The sequence below is a fragment of the Dreissena polymorpha genome, chromosome 5 (assembly GCF_020536995.1).
Source record: "Dreissena polymorpha isolate Duluth1 chromosome 5, UMN_Dpol_1.0, whole genome shotgun sequence".
Taxonomy (NCBI): Eukaryota; Metazoa; Mollusca; class Bivalvia; order Myida; family Dreissenidae; genus Dreissena; species Dreissena polymorpha.
This window is the reverse complement of record NC_068359.1, coordinates 59,963,178-59,975,186: the sequence shown is the minus strand read 5'-3', so window position 1 is coordinate 59,975,186 and position 12,009 is coordinate 59,963,178. Positions and strand designations below refer to the sequence as shown.

Sequence of the window (12,009 nt, the reverse complement as noted above, 5' to 3'; positions counted from 1 at the left end):
TGTTAAGATGATGTTGGCGATATAGATATCTGCAGGTAGCGTGGTCGAGCGGTCTAAGGCGCTAGTTAAAGGCACCAGTCTCTTCGGTGGCGTGGGTTTAAATCTCACCGCTGCCACTTTGTTTTGACAATTTTTTACTTTATTTGTTTAAAATTGCCAATAAAATGAGAATATGAATATACATGTTTGCATCGATCTACGTATTGTACAAGTTAAGCATAGGTGTAATTTCATTAAACTTATTAGATGTTTCATGAATTAAATCATAAAAGAACGTGTTTGTTAAAATGAACAATGTTTACCCTTATATTAAGTTAAATGACTATCGATGGAATGTCACTTCGAGTGCTAATTTAATTCAACAAATGTGTCACGTTTAATAGAAAGCGTAACAATTTTCATTCAACTGATACTTAAGAAAATGTTTAATATACTTTTAATACTGGAAATATATATGTTTAACAAAAATCATATGTTGCTTTTAAAAATAATGCTTTGAATCCCGTTTTTAATTCAAGTGAGTATTACAAGTTAAGTAATATCTATGGTAGCGGTGGGATGTACATCCACTCCTCCGTAAGGAATTGTGCCTAAAACAAGCGCCTCAAACCGCTCGTCCAGCTACTTCAATTAAATGGCAAGTGACAGTTTATTGCACTCGATAGCAGTTGTTTGTTTATTTAACACGCATTGCTAATTGGTAGTCGCCTGCTTCTTTTATGCCTTTGACAGTGTGTCAAAAGTGTAAAAATATTGCCTTTGCATTAAAGGGACTTGCGATTAATGTACTAATTGCTGAAAATATCAAAGACAAGTTTGGGGCTTTCATCAACTCATTAAAAAAATTGACGGTTTTATATCAATAACGATGCCTAATATACAAACATTTTGAAAGCCATTCCCTTCTTACATTTCTCCTTAATAAGACGTGCATAGATTATAGACAAGTTATCAGTTAAATTTAACCATCATGGCTTCCAAGCGTAAGTTCTTGATGTTGGAAGAACGCGTTGCGGTCATTAGTTTGTTAGTAAAAGGACACAGTTGTAGACGAGTGGCTAGTGATCTTGGTGTAGGCAAAACTCAAATCCAGAACATTCTGAATAACATGTTCATATACATGTATGTCAATAATTATTTATAAATGTATATGATTAAATAAATAAATAATAAAAAAATAAGGGAATGGAAATAATAAAAACAAAACTGTGTTTTCAATCCTTTTTATTATACATGCATAAGTATTCAAACATTTAAACAAAAGTGCACATACATAGATAAGGTACCTGTTAAAATACTACTAGCATATTTTGCAAAGTTTCAATCGACCCTGGAAATAAAGACCACCTGTGAACAAACACCACAACGACCAAACCCCTTGAGTGGTCTTCATAGACAGGTTAGACTGTAAATTTATTTTGTGTTTTTTTTTTTTAACAATATCGCATACTTTTGCTGTTCGAGTTTTGGTTAACGCGTATTTTCTTTAATTTTACAAGACAACAGTGATTACACGGTTTATTGCTTTATGGATAACCGTTACACTACAGTCACTTATTAATATCTTAGTTAGAAGGTGATTTTTCAAGCGGTTCCGTAGTGTTGTGGTTACACGCTCGCTTCACATGTGAGAGGCCCAAGGTTCGAGCCCCAGTATAAACAAATTATTTCATTTGTGTTCTATGTTAACTTTTGTTTTGATGTAGACATTTTAGTTTAAATAAATATGCTGTTTTATTGTAACCATTTTTTGTTATTATTATGCCCATGAAATATATGTGTGAGAGGGTGGGGGGGGGGTCGTAAACACATTAAAACTTTTACAGTGTTTTCACATCAATGAGTACCCATTTTTGAATTACATGGTGTATTTTTTCTGCTAAAAGATTTTAAAATATACTTTGTGTATATAATGTAGGAACATTTTCAAATTGAGAAAATTACAATCAAGTACTAGGAGTTGAATTATGTAACAACAGAATTGTGTGTGATCACAAACGAGTATTAATTTTATCCATTCATATTAAACAAGTTCCTTTTTTAAGTACATTTATATTGTAGAAACAATTAAGAACTTAATTAAGTATAGCTTTTTTTGCATATCTGGATAATGTTTATTGCAGGGCTTAACAAGAACAACAACAGAAAAAGTTTTCACAGATCTTTATTGGAAATAAAACAATGCATCTTTCGACACATTGCCACTGTTATACAATTGAACACCTGTGGACATATTTATTTCAACAACACAGAAATGACCAATAAAGCGGTGGCTAAAATTCAAACTTTTATCATACTTAACATGTTTATAAAGCAAAAATGCAAAATCCTTCATGCTTTATAAAAATAACCAGTAATTTACAAAAAAAATCTAACAATTATTCATTTGAACTACAAAAACATTTGTATAACACAAAGCACTTTGACGAAATAAACAAATATGCAAAATGAATATGAAACAAATATATAAACTTTAAATGTGTAACTCGCAGACTGTTCACGTTTTATGCTGTTTGCTACTCATCAGGGGCCCGTTTTATCAAACATCGTACGCCATTCTCACCTTACGATGCAATTTTCAAAGCGCCATACATATGTAACAGTAACATTTATAATTACTTTTGTTGAGCATTTCCATTCATTTGCAAAGTAGCTGTCAAATATCCTTTATATTTTAAACAAACATATCATAATCACTTATATTTTAAAATTACAAATTTCAATCATAAGTTAAGATTGTTGAACGATCTTTGATAAGACGGACCCCTGTATCTTAGGGTTGGAAATGATGCCTTTAAAACATCAATATAGTAAGAAAAGACTTTAATTAAATTTGATTTTCTAAAGGACTCTAAATCCGTTAACGTGCCTTTCTGAGTGAAAAAGGGTTAAATTAATTCAAGTAAATGGACTCGAGCAAATATTCCTTACACAACTGAACAGTATAATGCCTCTACAGATGTGTTATGACCTAAACTTATTGCCAAATATGCACACTGATAGAAGTTGAATTAAAACAACTGTGTACAAAAAATCATATCATAAGCCCCATCATGCAATATTTGTCCCGCGTAGCTCCAGACCAACCAGTTTTATGTGGTCTCATCAGTGAACAGGGTAGCTCCGACCAATCTGTGTGACTGAGCCGTTTTTGCATGATGCGTCTGATACAAAGTAACATTTAAGTCCCTTCAACAAATTGGTTTTATTCAGTTGACACAAGAGGCAGGATGGACAGCCACATAGCTGATGTGATCACTTTTCCTGATCTCTCTTCATGAGCATAAAAATATCACTCTTCAGGAGCATAAAAATAAGTGTTTTAATTTAGAACCAGAAAACACCAAATAATGAAAGCATAATTGCATTATTGTTGTACAGAATTTTTTCAAAGCCTTTCATAAAATTTAATTCAATAATACACTAAAAAACATTCATATTTTTATTAACTAATAGATAATGTGTTGAATATGCAAAAAAACTATTAAATGTACATCCAATACACCACTAATTGCCACATTCCATAATAAATTGGGAAATGTACAACTCTGAAATTTGCCAACATTGCATGCCCATGTTGCAGTTTATTTATGTTTAAAACAATAATCAAGAACAAGGATTTTGTAATTGTAAAAAATATATATACGAGTTGTTTAGGAAAACAAATAACCATAAGTTTACTGCAAATAAAAGCAATCTGCAAATATTAATTAATTGTGTGTACATTTAGTATACCATTTTCTCTGTACTGAAAACAAAAACCAGACAAATGCATGAATGGAAAAGTGTTTTGCCAAACAAAACGATTGCATTTTCAAGAGTACTTATTATTTTCTTATATACTCTGCGTACCGGTTTAAAATTAAACATTATTAATACAAGTTGTTTACATTGGGGTTATTTGAGTTTACAATCATTTTACCACATTTACATAAAGAACTTAAAATTTATAAATACAAATAAGTTACATAAGAGATAGATCTACAAATGGTAACACTTTGTGCACGTACTGGGACACTGAAAACTTTTCAAGCCTTTGAGTCTTACGCACTCTCACCTTGCATTATTTTTTTGTAAAGAATTTTTTCTAACGCCTTTCATAAAATTTAATTCAATAATACAGTAATAATAAATTTAATATTTTCATTCAATAATAGATAATGTGTTGAATATGCAAACAAAACTATAACATGTACATCAAATGCACCACTAATTGCCACATTCCAATAATAAATAGGGAAATGTACAACTCTGAATTTGCCAACATTGCTCACCCGTGTTGCTGTATATTTATGGTTAAAACAATAATCAAGAACAAGGATTTTGTAATTGTAAAAAAAATATACTAACATTTAAATCTTTACATTTAATCTTTTCTGAGAAATACATAACAGATATTTATCAAGATCTGGAATCAAACATTAATTTGCTTATTATTGTTTATTAAATTATCAGTATTAGTGTGTATTAAGCATACATATTTCATGTTTCAAAACTAATTTTTAAATATGTATTTTTACAACAGACGCTATTGGACATTATGTTCAACACATTCATTTGTTAGAAATAAGAAATTAAGATTAACATATGTTATCAATACTGTTTTGGCAATGCTAGACAAAAAATAACTTTATAAAATAATCATACTCTAGGCAATGTACTAGTAGTTTAGGAAAACAAATAACCATAGGACCTCAAATAACAATCTGCAAATATTAATTAATTGTGTGTACATTTAGTATACCATTTTCTCTGTTCTGAAAACTAAAACCAGACAAATGCATTCATAAATAATTGATTTTCCAAATAAAATGATAGCATTTTCAAGAGTACATGACTTATTATTTTCTTATATACTCAGCGTACCGGTTTAAAATTAAACATTATTGACCGAATTTATTTACATTTGGGTTATTTCAGTTAACAATCTTTTTAATACATTTATGTAAAGAAATTATAATTCATAAATACAAATAATTTACATAAGAGATAGATCTACAAATGGTCACACTCTGTGGGCCTATTGAGACACAGAACACTTTTCAAGCCCTTCAGTCTTCCGCACTCTCACCTGTCCGATCTTCATCATTTGTGTTTTCATTTTTATCCTCAACCATTTCAAAATCCTCATTTTTTTCCTCCTCTTCCTCCTCATTTTCCGATACTTCTTCTTCCTCCTTTACTTCGTCTTCCTCCTTTTTCTTCTTTTCCTTCTTCATTTCTTCCTCAATCTCTGGGGGTGGGTATTTGTCGTGTTTGTACAGTGGTTTGAAGGACTCTAACACTCCGACGTCCTCAGTTAAATTTGGGAAGATCCACAAATGATGCTTTCCAAGAGTTAGTGTCCAGATGATTGAAAATATGATGACTCGTACTGAAAAAACAACAGTTATTTTATGCTTTCTGGTGGTTTTTAGAGCAATATCACTGAATAAAAACTGATAATTCACCATTTCAAACAGTGAAAATTAACAGTGAAAATTATTGATAATTTTCATTGTTTTACCTGATCTTTTTTTTAAAATGTTTGGTTTCCCCATTGTGACCCCCAATTTTACCAAGGGTGACTACTCTACAAGGCATGTTTCTAACAACATAGGGATTAGCTTCCCTTGAAGCTTAGTCTATCAACATGGGGAAACCTTAAACCATTTCATTTGTTAAGTATGATTCATAAAAAAATAAAACCACCCTGCATTTATACTCAGCCTGCCTTCCAGGGACGATTATGCAAATAAAATAAGCAAATTCATTAAGTTTTATGTTGAAATCTTGTATCGTATCTGAGGGTATAGCCCTGAACACTAAACAAAATCAACAAAGAGCAATTACTCTTATTTAAGAAAGTGTAGGGTTAAGGTTCTTGTGCATAGCTCTTCTTTCCATTGATCTCTAGACATCCATGAAGTTTCATGTTGAAATATTGTATGAAATCTGAGATATAGCCCTGAAAAGTTTCATTCAAAAACGAATGGCAATTACTCTTTTTTTTAGAAAGTGTAAGGGTAATGGTTCATGTGCATAACAGTTCTCCTCATTGATTTGTATACACCAATAAAGTTATATATTGATATCTTGTATAGTTTCTGAGATATAGCCATCAAAAGTTTGTGACATAATTCTATATTCCTCCCATTTGGCAGGGTATAAAAAAGAGGAACTTCTCAGGCAGTATCAAAACTGCTTTTCCAACACTCTTAACAAGTAGACTTTAAACGAAATTCAGCTTCACAATATTGTATCTTTTTAAGCAGTTAAAATATTTAACAATGAACAATGTGATGAAATTCACAACTTACACACAATAAGGACCAGCATGAAGCCCACAAAACTGGCCCCAGCCAAGCTGGCATAGTAGACAGCGATCCTCATCCAGTCCGGCCATAATGGAAACAGGCAGAGAGCAATGGCACCAATCACTGTAATGTGAATACATGCACTAGATTGTGAGGTAGCCAATTAAAGACTTACACTAGATAATGAGAGGTAAACAATCAGGTTGAGAGCACATAAACAGTTGGTTAATTATAGATTGAAGCAGACAAGATTTGATGAAGTTAAGAGGGAACAGGCAATATTAAGTGGCACAAATCACTGGAATGTACAAGACACTGAAAAGACTCAGACAAACAAAATAATTGAACTACTCAATCAGAGAGCTCTTTTTGTAACCTTATATTTGTTTATGTATAGCTGCTTTCAATTTTATTTTATGCATGTTAAACATAGTTTACAAGAGTTGTTAATAAAATGTATAAAATGTACAATAACAGACAAAACTTATTGAAATAAAAATGGGATTTTTAGGGAAACCAATATTTGAGGTGCAAAAGATTTAGAAGTATTCAAACATTTTGTGATACAGATTTTATTTAGATGCCCAAGATTTAGAGGTAAATGTATCTTCAATTTTTGGAGGTACACACATTTTGAAGGTATACAGATACAAATAATTAAGGCAAATAAAGACTTGATTGAGGTACTTATCATTTTGAGGCTTACAGTCATTCTTGGACAACACTAAACCCTTTGCATGCTGGGAAATTTGTCCTCTGCAAAAATGTCGTCTGCTGAATTTCTAAAATTAGCATTTTCTTCGATTTTTTTTCAAAGAATACTATCCAAATAGCAAACATTTTGGATCCTGATGAGACGCCACGTTCTGTGGCGTCTCATCTGGATCCAAACTGTTTGCAAAGGCCTTTAAAATTCGGTTCCCGCACTGAAAGAGCTAAACAAATTCATTTTAAGGAACTAGTCATGAAATCTGGCAGCATCTTCATTCTGAATACTCTTGAAATATTAAGAAAAAAATTTGTTTGAGAGAGTTCATTCTAAATCAACTTACACATCAGAAATCCAATGAAGAATGTTTTCGGGTGAATGGGGTCATAAATCCATACATATATCTGAAAATAGCACATATTAATGTAATAATAGCACATGTTTTTTTTTAACAAAATACTAACAAAATATTGTATTCTTGAGGTTACAATTAAAATAAATATTGAATGTGGATTTATTTTTTATTTAAAATGATAGCGACTTGACATGTACCTTTACTACTTTCATAAAGTCACAATAAAAATTTGTTCAAACTGCCTAGAAAAACAGAGGTACTGAATCTTCATGAATATAAGAGTATTGAAATGTTTATCTTCAATTGAAATCTATTGCAATGTACAGTGCAGAATTTCCTCTGCTATTATTGCAGCCTAAAGATACTTTAACAGTATCCCTGAACAGTCCATATATATCAACACATTCAATATGTCACAGTCAGTGTTTATTTGTTGCTCAAATTTGGGTCCAGAAAGGGACCCTTTCCCAATGGAAAAAAGTATATATATTTCCCAAATGGGTCCTAAAAATTCCCAATTGAAGGTTTCCCCCCCAAAAAATTTTTTTTTATAAGTCTAAACATGTCATTCATCTCCAAATACAGCTCTATAAGTTGAAGCTTAGAAAATATAATATTGAAATCATTTTCATTATCATTTGTATATTATTTGTAGGCATAAAATCAACAATTTTTAGTCAAAAGTACGCGACATTTCCCAAACAGGGAAAAAAAGCAAAAAAACTGTATGTCCCACTTACAGAGCTACCATCAACTACTCTCTGGTCCTCACTCATGTTCAACTTGAACTTCTTCAACTTTACTGCATTGCTTGTCTGAAAGGAAAGGTGGAGATCACTTTTAACTTTTATAGAATACATCCGGAAATGTGCTACTCTTATATTATTTAATAATGTTTTTACTGTTATTTTGTTTCTACAAGTTTTTACCTGACAAGGTGTGTATAGAAGTTTTAAAAGCCTTCTGTTACTGTACTTTTGGTGTGGATATAATCACAAAACATTGTCCTTCATTTAAGTAATGAAATATTCAGTTAAAGTGACTACAAACATCTTCATGGTCAAGGTCAATTTACTTTTGATTTTGCAGCTAAAAGACGTCACACTTTTCATGACTACCAATCAATAAAAATGGTCATTTTGATAGAAAAATGCGAAAAATTTAGTCATCACAATTTCGAAGCATTATATACATTAAAACTTGAATCTGGATAACAAGATGACAAATAATTGAAATATACCTTCTTGTCCACTACTTTCTTTTCTTCTACTTTTTCAGTCTTTTCTTCCTCCGTCTTTTCTGTCTTCTCTGTTTTACCTACTTTTTTCGTACTTTTCTTCTGAAAATATAAAACCAATGGAGTCAAACCATCTCCTACCTTTAAAGACAAGCTAAAAGTTTTATCAATAATCTGTTGATCCGTAACGTAACATCATCCAAGGCTTAACCCTTTTCCACTAAGTAGCAAAGTGTTAATGGCTATGTGCAAACAGCATAAAATCAAAACAGCCTGCAAGTAACTCGCAGTCTGTTCAGGTTTCATGCTGTTTGCTGCTCGTCAGTATCTAAGGGTTGGGAATGAAGCCTTTGAAACTTGAGTCTAGTAAGAAATGTCTTAAATTAATTTTAACTTCCTAACGGACTACAAATGCGTAAAAAAGTATCTAAGTGGTAAAGGGTTACGCTTACATAATGAGTAGTATGGATCGTAAACTTTAAATCCATTCCACTCAAATTAAAAAGCTTAACAGTTAAAGCATGTTTTAGTCTGTGGTAAATGATTTTTTTTTGCTCAGTTTATATGAGAGGCGTGGAGCAAAACAAACCTTCCTGCCATATACGGTCTGACCAGCCACAGACCAGCCTGGGTTTAAACTTATGAGACTACAAAACCTTGCATGACTACAAAGCAGACAGGGTAGCTCCTGACCACCTGACCAGACTGTGCTAACGCATATATGACGTAAAACCCATTTTCCTATGATGCAGATTATTAACAACCTAATACCATTATGAGGTAGCATTCTGAACTTGATCAAATGTCTTGCAAAGGCAGGACCATCTCTGAAATTACTTACAGCTTTTTCTTCCTCTTCCTTCTTCTTTTTCTTCCTTTCTTTCTCTCTTCTAGATTCCACCTTGTCTGCTCTGTGAAACAACCCTTTCTGGATATATCTAAAACACAGAATACCCAAGTGTGACTGTTTGTTTATTTTGACTTGATGCCATCCTGTTGAATCTATTTCAGTGCCATAGAGCAGAGGAATTTTAATTGAACATACATTGTCAACTACAGTCTGACCCTGATTAGCCTGTGTGAACTGCACAGGCTAATCAGGCACAATATTTTACCCACATGCATCAAGACCCGCTTTCCTGTATTTGGGCCGTTCTCTGTGAAAAGGGGGTTTAATGCATGTGTGTAAAGTGTCGCTAAGAAGAGACTTTCTTTAAACAGAAAATATTAGAAATGTGTATATTAGCTACATTCTTAAGAAAAATATATAGTTATGTTAATATGATGTTAATAAGATAGAAAGTGACGAACATACAGTTCATTTTACCTATTTAAAAACTGTGCAACACTCTTTCTGTCTGTGAAGATAATGTCTGAATCTGGATTAGCCTTCCCTTTAGCCCATTTGGAATCTAACAGACAATCGATGGCCTGAGAAGCTGTAATCCCAAAAAGAAACAACATAATAAGCATATTATGTAATTATGTTTGCCTTCAAAGCTTAAAGAGTAACAAAATACACCATAATAACTTAGCAACAATTCTGAAAAGTGTACTCAGATTAAATATTATTACCAGTAATGATTGTTTTATAGGGGAAGTTATTGCTTTATTATTTATTGTACTTCAAATGAAATTTTAAAAATCAGGGAAAATCAATCTGATTACACACATTAATTGTAATGTTCCGCATGCATGGTTCTTACCTATGAAACACTTCACAGTCATTCCAGCCAGTTTGCCTGTGTGAGCGGGAGCGTTGAAGCGGAGGTATTTCGCCACGGCATACTCTTCTTTAGTGCAGGCCTGTTCTTCCTGGAAATAAGAGAAAATATGAATGAATATTAATGGATTTTTGTGAAATATAGAAAAAAATTATAATATCTGTCTGATGATAAAATTTTTTACAAATTACTTCAAATACATATCCTTAAAAAACACTCTGTTACAAGAAAAATGTCTAAATTAAAATACACATACATAAAAAGTGATACAAACTACCAAATATACATGATGCATCAAATCATGAGATAAGGTGACATTATCCAATTCCACCACATGCTTCACTGAAGGCAAGTTAATTGCCATGTGGTATATTTTCAATGTTAGAGTACTAACAAGAAGCTCTTTTAGGTGGTAGAATTAAGGGGTTACATAGATTTTTAGAGAGTTTATATATGTGTCTGTCTCTTAACTAAATCAGCTATGGAATTACAGGTATAAAGATCAGATGTTCAAACATTGTCAACGGGTTGTTAAATTATTGATTTGAGGACAAAAAATGATTGTTCCTATGCAAATTTCGTCAGTATGTCGACCAGTGTCTGCAAATGAATGTTAAAATAGTTATAAACAAGGAACAAAATTGTCACAAAACCAGGTTTTCAGTTGAAAAAAGTCTGATAAAGGGAGACAATTCAAAATGTGTATTGTTAACCCCCTTGTGAAAATTGACCTTGATTTCAATTAGAAAAAAAGTCTGATAAAGAGACAACTTTAGTTGTGGCGACCTTGACCTTGGAGATATTGACGTAATTCTTTCGCGCGACACACCGTCCAATAATGGTGAACAAATGTGCGATATGATTTTAAAATGTCACAATGAATGACATAGTAATGGCCCAGACAAGCTCATTTATGGCCATTTTTGACCTTCAAACACAAATTGTGACTTTGACCTTGGAGATATTGACGTAATTCTTTCGCGCGACATACCATCTAATGATGGTGAACAAATGTGCCAAATGATTTTAAAATCTCACGTAATGGCCCGGACAAGCTCATTTATGGCCATTTTTTACCTTCAAACTCAAATTGTGACCTTGACCTTGGAGATATCGACGCAATTCTTTCGCGTGACATACCGTCTAATAAAGGTAAACAAATGTGACAAATGATTTTAAAATCTGACAATGAACGACAAAGTTATGGCCCGGACAAGCTCATTTATGGCCATTTTTGACCTTCAAACTAAAATTGTGACCTTGACCTTGGAGATATTGACGTAATTCTTTCGCGCAACACATCGTCTAATGATGGTGAACAAATGTGCCAAATGATTTTAAAATCTGACAATGGACGACAAAGTTATGACCCGGACAAGCTCATTTATGACCATTTTTGACCTTCAAACTCAAATTGTGACCTTGACCTCGGTGATATTGACGCAATTCTTTCCCGTGACACACTGTCTAATGAAGGTGAACAAATGTGCCAACGATTTTAAAATCTGAGAATGAACGACAAAGTTATTGTCTGGACAAGCTCATTTATGGCCATTTTTGACCTTCAAACTCAAATTGTGACCTTGACCTTGGAGATATTGACGTAATTCTTTCGCGCGACACACTGTCTAATGATGGTGAAGAAATGTGCCAAATGATTTCAAAATCTGACAATGAACGACAAAGTT

The 12,009-nt window shown here is 32.5% G+C and overlaps 1 protein-coding gene across 2 annotated transcripts in view; it reads right to left on the bottom strand.

Moving 5' to 3' along the window:
• Positions 1 to 2,274: 2,274 nt before the first annotated feature.
• LOC127831006 (translocation protein SEC62-like) overlaps positions 2,275 to 12,009 on the bottom strand; it is a 15,901-nt gene continuing 6,166 nt past the window's right edge. For both annotated transcript variants that reach the window (XM_052355982.1, XM_052355983.1), the window contains exons 2-9: positions 10,304 to 10,412; positions 9,925 to 10,036; positions 9,439 to 9,535; positions 8,601 to 8,699; positions 8,101 to 8,175; positions 7,349 to 7,409; positions 6,300 to 6,419; positions 2,275 to 5,374 (exon numbers count right to left, since the gene is read on the bottom strand). In XM_052355982.1, coding sequence (XP_052211942.1) covers positions 5,052 to 5,374; positions 6,300 to 6,419; positions 7,349 to 7,409; positions 8,101 to 8,175; positions 8,601 to 8,699; positions 9,439 to 9,535; positions 9,925 to 10,036; positions 10,304 to 10,412 — 996 coding nt within the window. In that variant the 3' untranslated portion in view covers positions 2,275 to 5,051. The remainder of the gene's footprint in view (positions 5,375 to 6,299; positions 6,420 to 7,348; positions 7,410 to 8,100; positions 8,176 to 8,600; positions 8,700 to 9,438; positions 9,536 to 9,924; positions 10,037 to 10,303; positions 10,413 to 12,009) is intronic.